Genomic DNA, 15,852 nt, shown 5'->3' with positions numbered 1-15,852 from the left:
GAGTGCTTTGACTAAGAGTGGGCAAAAATTCCCAAGGCAAGATATGCTGTGTTGATAGGCTCCTGTGAAAAAGACTGAATGTTATCATAAAATCAAAGGGTATTTCAAAAAATATGCAACCATGTTATTGTACTTTTTTATTTGTATTTCCCCCAAAAAATATTTGTTCATTTTTCAATTGAATTGAATTTATTTTTTTCTTGTGGCTCATGTGTTCCTGCCTCTGGAGGCCCTCATATGTTTTGAAGATATACACATATGTGACTGTCTCGCTATCCTTAATAAATTAACTTGTTTGTCTCTTCCAAATCCTATGGGACTCCATTATTGTCCCCATGCTATTCCAATCCATGGCTGAGAGCCCCAATGCTTTGTGAGTTGTTTTGATAATATGCTGCAGTCTCTAGTTTTATCTGAAAAATATCTCAGGAAGAGAGGTCAGTCTGATCTACTTCAAAGATCTTGTTTCAGACAGAGGCATTTGTATACAGAAAGAAGGCATTCATGGAAGATGTTAGTATTCATTGAGTTATTGTTAATAATAGTGCCTCAGGTGATGTGCAAGGATCATAGCCTTCAATGTGACTTTGATGATCCACTTCCTATTCGTCACACATATCAACACCTTGGAGATATTAACATTGCTGGTATTATTTCTGTATTTTCAACATTTTCCAATTCCATTTCTTTTATCCATCATCCATCTCAGGAACTTCAAGATGGACTTATGTAAGTACATTTTTAATAATAACCAAGCCCCATGTCTTGCTGTTCATTCACAAATTTTCTCAAAATATTTTCTTGAAAGTCATAATAAAAAAAGAAGAGCTGAACCATTCCTTTTATAAAAGAATATCTTGATGTATATTCAAACTATTCAATGTTCAGCTTCCACCTGAGGTGGATAAAAATGTTTTACTTGCAAAACAATCACAGTCCCTTAGTGAGATAGCATAAAAATTTAATTAATCAATCAAAAAAAGCTAAAGTTCCCTTAATACTAGTCATCTCAAATTATTTCTAAATATAGAATGAGAATCCAAAATAATTTATGAAAATATAATTACCAATAAAATCTGGGCAACCTATATGAGAAGTTATTACCATTTTCCAATTGATTTTACTAGTAACAAAATACAGCTACTTTCATTTGACTATAATGATAATCCAGTGGTTAATTGGTTAATTGTTCTCACTGTTAGGAAGTTTTTCTTTATTCCAGGTTGCTTCTCTCCTGGATTAGTTTCCATGTTGTTCTGCTGCTTTGGAAAATAAATTGACCCCTCTTCTTTGTGGCAGCCCCTCAGATACTGGAATACTGCTATCATGTCACTCCTAGTCTTTCTTTTCTCTAAACTGGCCATACCTAGTCCCTGCAACCATTGTTATATGTTTTTGTCTCAAGGCCTTAGTTGTTAGACTCTGCACTTTTTCCAAATCTTCAACATCTTTTTTGTAATGTGGTGACCAAACTCTGGATGCAGTATTTCAGGTGTTGGTTTATAAATTGGTACTTTACGTGATATTGATTCCTAGGTGGTTGAATTCCTAGGTACAGTATCTGTTGTTTGCTACTAGGCTTTTCCCATTTATGACAAAATAATGCTTCCCACATCTAACCATTGCCTTGTTTGCCTTGTTTTGCTCTTTTTAAATAAAATAACACAGTTTCCAGAGTAGTATATATGCACTACATTTTTTCCTAAGCATTTTCCTTAATCCTAGCAGAAGAGTAAATACATTGCATTAAATTACCTTCAATAAAATATTGTACTGAAAGATTGCAGATCCCATATTCCAAACCAGTCTCTTCTTAATATATTATGTGACATTTGTTACAGAGTATCCTTTCAGAATTATCAGCACATCCTTGCCTTAGCATTTGCTATCAAAGAGATCAATGAAAATACCCAGATCCTACCCAATGTCTCCCTAGGTTTCCACCTTTATAATAGCAATTTCAGTCCAAGTTGGACTTACCTTGCCTCAATGGTGCTTCTCTTCACCCAGGGCAGATTCATCCCTAACTACAAGTGTGGGGTCCCAAACTCTTTAGCTGCAGTCATTGGAGGACCTGACATCTGTCTCTATATGGCAACTGTTCTGTTTATCTATAAAGTTCCACAGGTAAGTTGTATGGAAGTTACATAACACTTCTATAATGCTTCCTGAACAAGCCTAGAATGTTTTGCTTTTATGACAAAGAACAGTTCAGACTACATTCAACTTTTTGATAGATACTCAGAACCAAAGCTTAAAAGGTGACTGATACTTCATGTTGAAAAATTGAATTCAGATGGTACACAAGCATTTATTTGTTGTAATTCAGTGAATATTAATGGACACAGATGAAGACATGGCATTAGAGAAGCCAAATGCTTGGGTTAATAGCAAAAGTACAAAAAAGTTTATATATATATATATATATATGTTTTCTGAGGTTCTCGTGGTATTTGTATGTGGATCTTTGAGTTGTTGGGTTTTCTCCAGCGTAGATTCAAAGTATCTGAAACAACGTTTCGATGAAGTCTCATTCATCATCATCAGGCCTCTGTCTTCAGCTCCTGCTTCTCGGAGAGAAGCATTCATGATGATGAATGAGACTTCATCGGAACGCGTTGCCTAGATACTTTGAATCTTACGCGGGAGAAAACCCAAACAACCAAGATCCATATATATCGGAGCCGGGCAGCAAGAAATCCAGCCAATCAGAACACGGCCAACCCCAACCAATCAAAACACAGCCAGGCCCCCCACCAATGAGAAGACACCCCACCCAATCAGAACACAGCCAAGCCCCCACCCATTCAAATCCCACCCCACTGACAGTTAGAAAGGAAAAAAAGCAGCTGCAACCTCACATCACTCTGAAAAGCAAGAGCCAAAGACAGAGGCCTGATGATGATGAATGAGACTTCATCGAAACGTTGCCTAGACACTTTGAATCTTACGCGGGAGAAAACCCGAACAACCAAAGATCCACATACAAATACCCGCGAGAACCTCAGAAAACAAACAAATATATATATATATATAAACTTTTTGTACTTTTGCTATTAACCCAAGCATTTGGCTTCTTACATATATTTAGCTTGGGGAAAATAATTTAATTTCAAACTCCAAAGAAAGGTAAAAGCTAAGGTATGCATTCATGACTGAAGGAGGAAGTAAAATACAAAGGTTCTTTGTGGTTGGTGGTACTGAAAAACTAGTGAAATTAGGTTGTTTGGTCTTTCATGGGTAGGACAATAGTATATCCAAACTAATTAGAAAATATTAAAGGGAATTATTTGATGCTCATTTTTCCTTGAATGGATAAGCAGAATAATGATAAATCACAAAAACCAGCAGGAATGTTTGAAAGTATTGAGGGCTCCTTGGTGCTCTCTGAGCATAATTGCTTTGTTGCAGATGTTTCATTACTCAAACTAAGTAACATCATCAGTGCTAGCATAATTTGGTAATGAAACATCTACAAGAAAACATCCAAGCTCAGAGATCATCAAGGAGCCCTCATTTCAATCCAAAGCAATACAATTCTCCTTTTTCTGATTATTCTTGATGAATGTATTCTATTCTATTCTATTCTATTCTATTCTATTCTATTCTATTCTATTCTATTCTATTCTATTCTATTCTATTCTAGCTAAATATCCATCAATTGCAGAACTGAATTAAGCTTTGAGCCTATTCTTTCCTTTTCTAAAATAGTCCTTTTCCATTCCTTAAAAAAACAGCCACACAATAATAGTTCTCATGGACACATGCCCAAACCCCAAAATACTTTTTAACTGCTAAGACTGAAACCAGGGTAGCTATTGGGAAATGAACATAATTTGGACAATGTTTCAGTATACAAACTCAAAAACCTGCAGAAATATTCAATGCATTTTCAGAGGTTCATAGCTAACTCTGCTTTTGTTTTTGCTTCCTTTAGTTGACCTATGGCTCTGCCCCAGTCATGGATAAAGAGACTCAAGGGGCTTTCTTCCAACAAATGTTTCCAGATGAATCCCACCAACGTAAGGGTCTCCTCCAGTTATTGCTATATTTTAGATGGATCTGGATTGGAGTTCTTGTTGTGAATGATGGCAAGGGAGAGGAATTTGTCCAGGAGGTGCTCCCCACATTTTCCAAGCATGGCATCTGCTTTGATTTCATACAAAAGTTCCCTAAGGTAGACTTTTACATTGATTTTAATGATCAAGTGAGTGAAGGAGTCCATATATATCAAGTTCTCATGAACAGCACAGCCAATGTCATAGTTTTATATGGTGAAATTGAATCTATATCACTTTTAAGAACATACCTCCAATTGTCAGAAGTAGAGGATATACCAAAGAAGACAAAAATCTTGGTTACAACAGCTCAGACAGATTATACTTCCAATTCCTTTCAAAAATCTTGGGGCATCCATTTCCTACATGGTGCTTTATCCTTTGCAGTTCATTCAAAGGATGTCCAAGACTTCCAGGAATTTCTTCAGAACTTTATTCCAAACAACAATCTTCAAGATCGTTTCCAGAAAGATTTCTGGGAACAGGCATTCAATTGTTTCTTCTCATATTCAAAAACTGAAACCTCTGAGAAGAAATGTACTGGACAGGAGAAGCTTGAGACCCTTCCCACATCTGTGTTTGAAACACACATGGGTGGCCAGAGCTACAATATTTACAATGCAGTCTATGCTGTGGCACATGCTTTGCAATCATTGTATTTATTCAAATCCAGGGGGAAAAGAATTGCAAAAGATAGAAAGGAAAAGTTTCAGAATAACAAGTTGTGGTGGCAGGTAAGATCTTAAGCAGATAAACACAAAATGTTTCCCTATCTGTAGTTGCAACAGCTGTCCATAAAATCTAACAAACCATTTTTCCAAGGGTGTTAACATTAGGTCTAGAATTGAAATATAGTAATGGATTAATCCATTCAAACATTTACATTCTCATATTAAAATTATAAATGTCCACTACCTACAACTGATGTGCTTAGCAGCCCTTTATTGTAGATGCTTTGCATGGAGAGTTTACATTTACATTAATACTGTATGCTCAATTTGTTAGAAATCTAACATACCATAAGATTCAGTCACAGATTAAAAAATAAAATAAACAGTAAACCACATCTGTTTGATTGTTCAAAATACCTTCATATCAGCAGGTTTCTAGATTAGGTTGTTCTCAACCAAACCTTGAATGGGAGAAAAAGGACTGATAATAACAATGTGATCCCCTTACTCAAGAAAGACACATAAATTGTTATAATTCTCCCTTTTCCAGGCCTGTTAATTTCAAAGAATAAATCAATCATTATATAATTGACTATTTGTCACACTTCAACTTAGTGTTTAAATGGTGACTTGTTGACAATGATTGTTAAGAGTGGAACAATCTGTGCTTTATGGATGTTACAGGTGCAATATCACCCCTAAAATAGGTTCCCTCTATAATGTTCCTATTTTTGCCCTTTTGAAATTCAATTGTTCCTTTTGCATTTGTCTATAGTTATCTGTTAAATACTTATAGTATTGAAACTAGATTCATATACATTTGGTTTTACAATTTTGCATTATGTATTTCTATTTTTATAACTTTTACTTCTATTTAAGAAATATTGTATTTTACCTTTATTTTGGTGACATTGCTATATTATCTGTTTGATGCTGTGGTCTACAAACTGGAATAAAAGCCAAAAAGAAAAAAATCTATCCATCCATCCTTCTTCCCTCCCTCCCTCCTTCCCTATATTGTAGCTTCATTCCTTTCTGAGAAGTATCTCATTCAATAACAATATTGGAGAAAGAATTTCCTTTGATAAAAATGGGAAAATCATTGGTGGATTTGATATTATCAACTGGATCACATTCCCCAATCAGTCCTTTCTTAGAATCAAAGTTGGAGCAATAGATCCTATAGCTGCTCCAGACAAATTCTTCAGCATCTCTGTGGATATTATCACATGGCCAGTAGGCTTTAATCAGGTTAGTTGTATGAATCTATATTTGTCTGCCTACATTTATCTGTCTGTCTGTTTGTCTGTCTATCATCTTTATATTTATCTATGTTTCTATATATCTTTGTTTCAAGATACATTTCTATCTATCTATCATTTAGAATTTTTCACACTTTTCAGGTTGCAACACAAAAGTGGGGAAATCATATTTTCTGAAAAAAGTAGCTCTTCAATAATGTGAAATTAGCTCATCTAGTCATGTTTTCCATCTGGTTTATATGGGAATGTTGGTAATGTATTGCTTAATCTGCTGATTCCCCAGTAACAGAATCACTCCAAGAACTTCTTTTGCTATCTGTATCTTAAAATATTATTCTTTATTTGTGAATAGGTACAACCTTTGTCTTTGTGTAATGATCCCTGTGAGGCAGGATACAGCAAGGTCAAGAAAGAAGGGGAGTCATTTTGTTGCTATGGTTGCCTTCTGTGTCCAGAAGGGAAAATATCAAAGAAGAAAGGTAGGAACTTTTCAAATGTAATAGGACTAAGCCACTGGGTGCAGCCCTGTGTATAACTGACTTTATCTTCTCTATTGTGTTCTTTTTCAGACATGGATAACTGCTCTCCATGTCCAGAGGATCAATATCCAAATCCTGACAAAAGTATGTGCATTCCAAAGCGCATCACCTTTTTGTCCTTTGAAGAACCCTTGGGGATCAGTTTGATGGTTCTTTCACTTTGTTTTTCTTTAATGACAACCTTGGTCATCACAATCTTCATGAAATATAAAGACACTCCCATTGTCAAAGCCAACAACAGGAATCTCACCTATACTCTCTTAGTTTCCCTCCTCCTCTCTTTCCTTTGTGTGTTTCTATTTATTGGAAGACCTGATAAGATTGTATGTCTTCTTCGACAATCAGCTTTTGGCCTCATCTTTTCTATAGCAATTTCTTGTGTATTGGCCAAAACCTTTGTTGTGGTTCTAGCATTCATGGCCACCAAACCTGGTTCCAGATTAAGGAAATGGGTGGGGGGAAGAATAGTCAGTTTCATTATTCTATCCTGCTCCTTTGTTCAAATAAGTTTTTGTTCTGTGTGGCTGATAACATCCCCACCATATCCAGATTTTGATACACAGTCAATATCTGAAGAAGTAATCATAGAGTGCAATGAAGACTCAGTCATGTTCTACTGTATTTTGGGCTTTATGGGTTTTCTTGCTCTGGTTAGCTTCTCTGCTGCTTTTCTGGCTAGGAATTTACCTGACAGTTTCAATGAAGCCAAATTCATCACCTTCAGCATGTTGGTCTTCTGCAGTGTTTGGCTGTGTTTTATTCCAACCTATCTAAGCACAAGGGGAAAATATGTGTTGGCTGTGGAAATATTTTCTATGATTTCTTCCAGTGCTGGCTTATTGATGTGTATCTTTTTTCCCAAGTGTTTTATTATTGTGATAAGACCGGAACTGAACAATAAACATCAGCTCATAAAAAGAAAGTTTTAGAGAAACCTGTCTATTTACCTGATATCCTTTATATGTAAATGTTGGAGGTATTCCTCACTTGCACATTTAAACCAGAGAACAATGTGCAGTGGATTGGCTTTCTATGTTGAAATGAAAACTGTTATGTCCCCGGGACTGACACAAGTTCCCCATCAGGTCCGTTCCTTCTGCGGGGGCGTCAGCAGCCCCCATTGGCTGGCTCCCTTCGACAGCCGGTTATAAAAGCCGGCTGCGAGGTCGAGCCAGCTGCTGTTTGCTGGTAGGTCTGCCTGGTTAGAAGCAGACGCGACAGCCCCCTTTATTCCCCTGAATAAAGTGTGTTATTGGAATGCTCTGGTGTGGCCTCCCCTTCTTTCCGATCTATAACATTGGCGACGAGGATGGGATCTGGCCAACCAGCAGCAATAGCAAGAGCTGAAATCACACACCAAACGCTGAACCGTAGCCGCGCCGTGAGAGCTCGGTCAGTTGTGGATTGCAGAAGTGAAAGCGGAGTGTGTAGCCACTCCGTGTAAAAAAAAAGAAAGCTACGTGAAGAGCAGGATGCTGAGAGCCTCAGCCGCTGACACTGAGTGCAGAATTCAACTGCTGTGTTCGAATTCTGCTGTTAGCAAGCTTGGCGCTGTACTCGCAGCCGCCAGAACGCATTGGGCGTGCGATTTGAATAGCTGTCAGCACGGCCTTCTACAGCTATAGCCGCCTACGCCTTGGGAAGGCGAAATTCAAGCGGAAGTCAGTTACAGGCTACAGCCATAGCCGACAGAGTCACATAGAGCGTGAAACACAGAGAGAACCTCTAAGAGCTGAAACACTAAGCTGGGGCAGATCTGCAAGCTACTGCTGCCACGCTTATCAGGGCCATAGTATTCCCAGTGAGATTGGTCAGTCTACCAACAGACTGAAAACCCAATATGAATTCAAATCTGGCGTTCCCGCCATTTAAGCCAGATGAAGACAAGTGGGACTCTTACAGAAACACGCTTCAATCACTACATTGATGCCATTGGTCTGGCCGATGCTACAGAGAACAGGAAGAAATCGTACTTCCTGAGTTACTGCGGGGCCGCAGTGTTCGATACCGCCACAGCGCTATTTGCACCCAGGGAGTTAAGGCGTCCCTGGCCGAGCTGTTAGAGACACTCTCTAACCACTATTCCCCAAAACCATCGCAGATCGCGAGGCGTTTGCCTTTCGCATGAGGAAGCAAGCAGATGGGGAATCTATCAATCAGTATTTGGCCGCCCTGAGAACCGCAGCTCTCCACTGCGAATTCAAAAATTACCTAGACGACATGCTCCTTGACCAACTTGTCTGTGGAGTCAAAAACTTAAGATTGCAGAGGCGTTTGCTGGCTAGAAAAGACCTCAACCTCACTCAAGCGATCGAGGAAGCCTTGGCAGCAGAGCTAGCGACCCAATCAGCCGCTGAAATACAAGGGAGCGCAGCCAAATCCAGTCCAGTCACCATCCACTCAGAGGAGGTGGTGAGTGAAGAAGACCCCGTCGAGCACCTAGAAGTTCATCGACTCAAGCCATCCAAGCAGCCACAGGTAGGAACTAGGCCTGGGAACAGCAACACATCCAAACACATCCTGTTGTGCCTCGCCTGCGGGGTTCCCATGCCAGAACGACTTGCAGGTTCAGGAACGTCACCTGCAACAATTGCGACAAAAAAGGCCACATCGCCCAGGGCCTGCCAGGCAACACCGTGGCTCCACAAAGGCAGCATCCTTTTACTCCCCTCCGGGGCCACCCAGGCAAGTAGAAAATTGTTACACGTGCTACCAAGCTAACCACACTTTTCTGACACCTAATAAAATCACGCTTTCTATCCATTTAGAAGGTAAACCCTGTCTTATGGAAGTCGATACCGGGTCAGCACTCTCGATCATCTCATGGAGCACGCTCAGAAACTACGACCCAACCTGTCCAGAAACCAGCTCCAGAAGAGTCGTCTCACCTTGAGGGACTACCAGGGAAGAACATCCCAGTACTCGGAACAGGCAAGTTCCTTGTTAAATTCAAATCCTTTAAAGGCCATCTGCCTTTAGTGGTGGTAGATGGTACCCTCCCTAGCCTTTTGGGGTTGGATTGGTTCCCCTATCTCGGCCTTAGCTTAACGGGAGTTCATGCTGTCTCACCTTCGATATCGACTAGCTATTTTCAGACTATGCTGATGTGTTCAGCGATGAATTGGGTTGTTATAAGAGTGCGCCCATCTCCTTTTCAGTGGACCCCCAAGCAGTTCCCGTCCATTTAAAGCCACACAGAGTACCATTTGCTCTGCGCTCTAAACTGGACGCGAACTGGACAAATTGCTCAAACAAGGGTGATCGAGCCCGCAGTTTTGCTAAGTGGGAGACCCCAATTGTCACACCCCTAAAAAAGATGGCAGTATAAGAATGTGTTCTGACTACAAGACCACAATTAACTGCTATCTGCAGACTAGCGCGATACCCAGTTCCGGTGATCCAACACTTACTACACACATTTGAACCAGGAACCATATTCGCCAAATTGGATATGTCACAGGCTTATCAACAGTTTCCTGTAGACAACCAAATGGCGGTTGCAAACAGTGTCACCCACAGAGGGGCATTCCGATGCAAACGTCTCCAATTTGGCGTTAGCGTCGCCCCAGGTATATTTCAGTCATTAATGGAGCGGATACTGCAAGGCCTCCCTGGCGTGGTTCTGTATTTTGATGATATTTTGGTATCAGCCAGGGACAGACCCCAGCTTCTCCTCAGAGTCAGAGCGGTATTGGATAGGTTCAGGCAGCATGGCCTCAAACTAAAAAGGGAGAAGTGTGCCATCGCCACTAAGCAGGTGGACTTTCTTGGGTATAAAATAGACGCCTCGGGCATCCACCCGGTGGAATCAAAGTCAAAGCCATTTACGAGGCACCCACTCCTTCTTCCAAGTCAGAGTTACAGGCTTTCCTGGGATTGCTAAACTTCTATGCATCGTTCCTACCCCACAAGCGTCAGTAGCAGAACCGCTGCATAGACTTCTAGACAAAAACACTCCATGGTATTGGGGACCCAAAGAGGATTACACTTTTAAGGCAGTTAAGTCGCTGCTCACCTCGGACGCTGTCCTAATACAGTTTGACCAACACCTTCCTCTAGTCTTAGCAGCAGACGCCTCACCTTTCGGGATCGGGGCTGTCTTGAGTCACAGACTGCCCAACGGCTCTGAAGCCCCAATCGCCTTCTTTTTGAGAACCTTTTCAGCAACTGAATGTAACTACAGCCAAATTGACAAAGAGGCCCTAGCCGCCGTAGCTGCGGTCAAAAAATTCCATGAATTTCTTTTTGGTCACAATTTTGAACTTGTCACAGACCACAAACCACTATTGGGGCTTCTCTCAGGTGAAAAGCAGACACCGCAAGTCTTGTCACCTAGGATGACTAGGTGGACCTTATTCCTGGTGGCTTACTCGTACAAACTAGTTCACCATCCAGGAAAACACCTTAGCCATGCCGACGCCCTCAGCCGCTGCCTGTTGCCAGCACCCGTGGAGGACCCGGCCCCGGTACATGCCATTTTCGATGCCAGTGAGTTCGACATCCCAGTCACCGCTGGCGACATCGCTCTCCACTCCAAAAAAGACAAACTTATCGCCCAGGTTCTGGACTGGGTACGGAGGGGGTGGCCGGGCAGCGATCTCTCAACTGAATTCTCACCATTTAAAACCCGCCAGCAAGAGCTTTCCAGTTTGCAGGGCTTCCTGTTATGGGGGACCAGAGTTGTCATTCCAGAACCACTACGCACACCCGTCCTGAAGGCACTGCACGAGGGACATTCCGGCATCGTCCGGATGAAAGCGTTGGCTCGGAGTTACGTCTGGTGGCCGGGCATGGACGACGAAATAGCAAAATGGGTAAGCTCCTGCCATCCCTGTCAGGAATCCAGGCCAGCACCGCCAATCACCACCCCAACCAAATGGGAAAGTGCCAGCGCACCGTGGTCACGTTTGCACATTGACTTGGCCGGGCCTTTCCACGGCAAGACTTTCCTGGTGGTCGTCGATTCATTCTCAAAATGGATCGATGTGGCCTCCTACCATGACCACCACCCGAGCAATTGCCCAGGCTCTGACCCGCCTATTTGTTACACACGGTCTGCCTGACACCATAGTCTCAGACAATGGGCCCCAATTTACGTCCACAGAATTCAGTCGGTATGTCACCAACCTGGGCATCCGACATATCCTGACGGCTCCCTTTCACCCTGCTAGCAATGGGTTGGCGGAGAGAGCCGTTAGGACAGCAAAAGAGGCGTTGGCAAGATTCACTCAAGGCGACTGGCACTCCAGACTCTCTCGTTTTCTTTTGAGCCAACACTCAACCCCATGCACTGTCACAAATAAGTCTCCAGCCGAGCTACTGATGGGCAGGCGTTTGAGGACGGTGTTAGATAGACTGCACCCCCACTATTGCCCTGACACACCAATTGGTTCTAACAGTAGGGTCAGGAGTTTTGTATTACAGGACAGTGTTTGCCGAACTACGCGGGCGATCTGTTGTGTGTACCCGGAAGGATCGTGGCCATCACCGGTCCGAGATCATACCGCATCCAGCTGGAGGACGGGCGCGTCTGGCGGAGACATCTGGACCAGATAAGAAGTCGCCAGAGCGAATTTGCCAACTCTGGCCCAGGGACTCCAGGGACACTCTAGTCGCCGCTCCTGAATCCAAGTTGGGACCACCAGAGTGACCTGCCTCCGCCCGGCCGAACCGAGGAACGGATGGTAGACCGGGACCGTCCACCAGAGTCGCCAGCCTTACCGTCCAATGACACTACCAGGTTACGTGACGATGACAGTTCAACAATCCAACCTGAAGACTGTGGTCATTCCCAGACTCCAGACCGAGTTCCGGATCGACCCTGTGCTCCCGCAAGCCCCGTTCCTGACTCACCGAACTCTGTGCCACTTTGTGTCTCACCAGAATTGCGCTGGTCAGGCGCTCGCACAGGCCACCCGTTTACTTAAAGACTATTCGTGTTCGTATCTGGGGGAAGGGTGTTATGTCCCGGGACTGACACAAGTTCCCATCAGGTCCGTTCCTTCCGCGGGGGCGTCAGCAGCCCCCATTGGCTGGCTCCCTTCAACAGCCGGTTATAAAAGCCGGCTGCGAGGTCGAGCCAGCTGCTTTTCACTGGTAGGTCTGCCTGGTTAGAAGCAGACGCGACAGCCCCCTTTATTCCCCTGAATAAAGTGTGTTATTGGAATGCTCTGGTGTGGCCTCCCCTTCTTTCCGATCTATAACAAAAACTGTGTCCTTTGAGATTTGGATAGCTCTGAGGTTTTTTTTTTTCCTTCTTAAAGTCAAATATAAATAGGCCCTTATAAAGTGTAAATAATAGTGACAGTTTTATTGTCATCTTTCAGTATGGGAGTAGTGGATATAGAGAGACTATATGGAGGAGTTATTAGTTCTCTTTATTAACCAATGAGATTTGTTCCTTCTTAATTTATTGGTTACTATTTTTCTCTGTGTAATAGCCTTCCAGCAAATATAGATTTCATGTAAATTATAAATTTGTCTTTTCTAGTCACCTCAAATCATGTGCACACTAGAATGTGTAAAAAGGAAGTGGAGATTAAATATAAAGGAGCCTTTCAGTCAAATAGGGAGGGACTACGAATTGTTTCTGAAACAATCAGACATTGGGAATTGTCTTGTACATTATGTGTAGTGGTCACTAACAAAAAATGGGTAAATTCAAAAGTTTTTTCCAGCTGCTCCTCTGTCTTTTCCTCAGTAGCAAAGAACAATGAAATCTCTGGCCAAAAAATAATACTTGCAAATCAAAATAAATTCAGAAGACCCAATAGATGCTAACTTCCAATTTTCATCATGATCTCTTTCTACAGAACAGTATTTCCATGATCTGGAATGATCTGGAATGAATGAGAGACACACAGTGACTTTAAGTACCAGTTGATGAGAGCATTCTGGTTTTTCTGGATGAATGTTCATTCTATTAACTTTTCATGGATCAAAATGAGATTTAAATAGATTAAGCCTACAGTGTCTGCCTCTAACCACCATTTCCTTTTGCAATTGTGCACCTAGGGAAGACTGGGATAAGTTAGGAGTTCTAGAGCAGTTCGATGAACCTCAAACATCTAGTGAACAAGAGGGCCCAAGTCTGGCTTCTGTTAATTGAAGAAGATCATATTAATTATATAGAGAAAGATAGATACAAGATGTCCAATGAATGACTTGTAGCTCCAAGGTGGAAGATCATCAATCTTCCATTGTTTAGAAACTGTACAAGTCTTGCTTAATGTGAGTTTAATTGAGCGTGTTTCTTCTATTTTCCCCAGGGTCCTTCTAGTCATATTAAGGAGACATGAAAGATGAATAATCAGGGACTTTAGGCAGAAAAAAGATATTTAGGAATTAAAAGTAACCAGGAAAGCAGTGTGATAAGAAATGCTACTACTCCTGCACCAAATTGCAAATAAAAGAAAAGGAAAAATAAAAAAGATATTCTTGGAGGGGACTTGATCCTTCCACAAATACTGAAACAAAACCTTGATTGGTGGACTACTGTTTTACCCTTGTTGAAAGAAATATCTATGTGGTTCAGTTCCAAGCTGGCAGAAAGACATTGGAAACATGAGGCTGATTGAAAAGATGGTTTAATGATGAACAGAACTGTTAAGTTTGAGCAATGAGAGGCTGAACCAGAGCATGAGTGCAACAGTACTTTATTTTACAAATAAAGGGCTGACCGTGCTTGCCAAGCCTGGAACTGGCTCACAGCAATCAGCAGCAAGTTGGACCCCGCAGCCTGCTTTTATAGCTGGCTGCTGGGGAGAACCAACCAATGGGGAATGGGGGAATAACGCCCACACAAAGTGAGTGGACCTGAGTGAGAACTCCTTGAGTCCTCAGGACATAACACCCCTTCCCCCAGATGCGAACACGCATAGTCCTTGAGGTAGATGGGGGTTTGTGTTGGTGCCCGGAGCGGCGCAACTCGGGAACATTGTCTGACTGTTCGGTATCAGTCTGTGACGGTTGAGCTGGCATAGTGTCACCAACACTCTCTCTGGACTGGGCATCCTCGGAAACCACCGGGTTGGTTTCTGGGGTCAAGCTCTCGAGGTTGGATCCGGTTGGTCAACTCTCTGGGCACTGTCGTCCGAGTTTGGGCTGACCGGAGCGACCGCTGGCACAGACTGGTCACTGGGTGCGGTGTGGCTGGGTGGCGGATGAGACGGTTCCCCTTCGACTGGAGACTCTGGATTCTTGTTTGCGAGGTTGCTGAGGCGCCTTCTGAGTTGGTCTATGTGTCTCCTCCAGATGCGACCATCCTCCAGCCTTACTCTATACGATCTTGGCCTGGTGACGGCGATGACCTCGCCCGGAATCCAAAGTGGGTCCCCAGCGAAATTCCTTGCGAATATCGGCTCCTGTAACATAAAATGTCTAACCCCGAAGTGGAAGCGAGGGGAGAGTCAGGGCAGTATTGTGGGTGCAGTCTATCTAATACAGTTCTCAGGCGCCGCACATCAGAAGTTCCGCTGGGGACTTATTGGTGACTGTACAGGGGTTGAGTGCTGGCTCATCAGGAACCGTGAGAGTTTGTGGTGCCAGTCATCTCTGCCAACCCTAGCGAGGGCCTCTTTGGTGGTCCTGACGGCCCTTTCAGCCAACCCATTACTACTTGGGGTGAAATGGGGCTGTGAAAATGTGGCGAATGCCTAGGTTGGCTGCAAAACGGCTGAATTCTACTGATGCGAACTGTGGGCCATTATCGGAGACCAAGGAGTCGGGTAGTCCATGTGTAACTGAACAGGCGCGTTAACACGTTGGTGATTGCTAGTGTGGTGGTCGTGGATAGCTGCGCCATGTCTATCCACTTGGAATAAGCGTCCACGACCACTAGGAACATCTTTCCATGCACGGGGCGGCCAGATCGATATGGATTCTAGACCAAGGGCGCTGGCGCTCTCCCATCTGGTAGGGGTGGCGATGGGGGAGCAGGACGCGGATTCCTGGCAAATGCTGCAGGAACTTACCCAATTGACAATGTCCTCGTCTGACCCGGCCACCACACGTAGCTGCGTGCCAACGCCTTCATTCTCACAATGCCGGGGTGTCCCTGGTGCAACGCTTCCAGGACTCGGAGTGCATGCGAGGTCGGAATGACCACTCGAGTGCCCCACAGAAGACAACCCTGCAAACTGGACAGCTCCTGCATGCGAGTCTTAAAGGGTGCGAATTTGTTATCAACATTGCCTCCCGGCCACCCCCTCCTCACCCAGTCGAGCACCTGGGCGGCGTTTGGTCTGCCTTGGTTTTGGCGGCGATGTCAAGGGCGGTGATGGGCAGGTCCAACTGGGTGATTTCAAAAATAGCATTGACAGGA

At 43.2% G+C, this 15,852-nt stretch overlaps 1 protein-coding gene across 1 annotated transcript; it reads left to right on the top strand.

Annotated features, from left to right (window-relative positions):
• The first annotated feature begins 350 nt into the window (after nucleotides 1–350).
• LOC113451899 (vomeronasal type-2 receptor 26-like) lies at nucleotides 351–7,459 on the top strand. The gene is made up of 6 exons (XM_087917265.1): nucleotides 351–373; nucleotides 1,842–2,127; nucleotides 3,938–4,792; nucleotides 5,753–5,980; nucleotides 6,344–6,470; nucleotides 6,561–7,459. The coding sequence occupies exons 1-6, from the start codon at nucleotides 351–353 to the stop codon at nucleotides 7,457–7,459; spliced, it is 2,418 nt and encodes an 805-aa protein (XP_087773391.1).
• The last annotated feature ends 8,393 nt before the right edge of the window (nucleotides 7,460–15,852 follow it).

This window comes from Pseudonaja textilis, chromosome Z (genome assembly GCF_049901715.1).
Source record: "Pseudonaja textilis isolate UNSWEBS1 chromosome Z, rPseTex1.2, whole genome shotgun sequence".
Taxonomy (NCBI): domain Eukaryota; kingdom Metazoa; phylum Chordata; class Lepidosauria; order Squamata; family Elapidae; genus Pseudonaja; species Pseudonaja textilis.
The sequence above is the reverse complement of the archived record's forward strand: the minus strand, read 5'-3'. Positions and strand labels throughout refer to the sequence as shown.

Coding starts and splice junctions, on each gene's coding strand:
- LOC113451899 (XM_087917265.1), top strand. CDS start 351: ATGGCTGAGAGCCCCAATGCTTT. Junction 2,128..3,937: donor TTATCTATAAAGTTCCACAG/GTAAGTTGTATG, acceptor TGCTTCCTTTAG/TTGACCTATGGCTCTGCCCC. Junction 4,793..5,752: donor ATAACAAGTTGTGGTGGCAG/GTAAGATCTTAA, acceptor CCTATATTGTAG/CTTCATTCCTTTCTGAGAAG.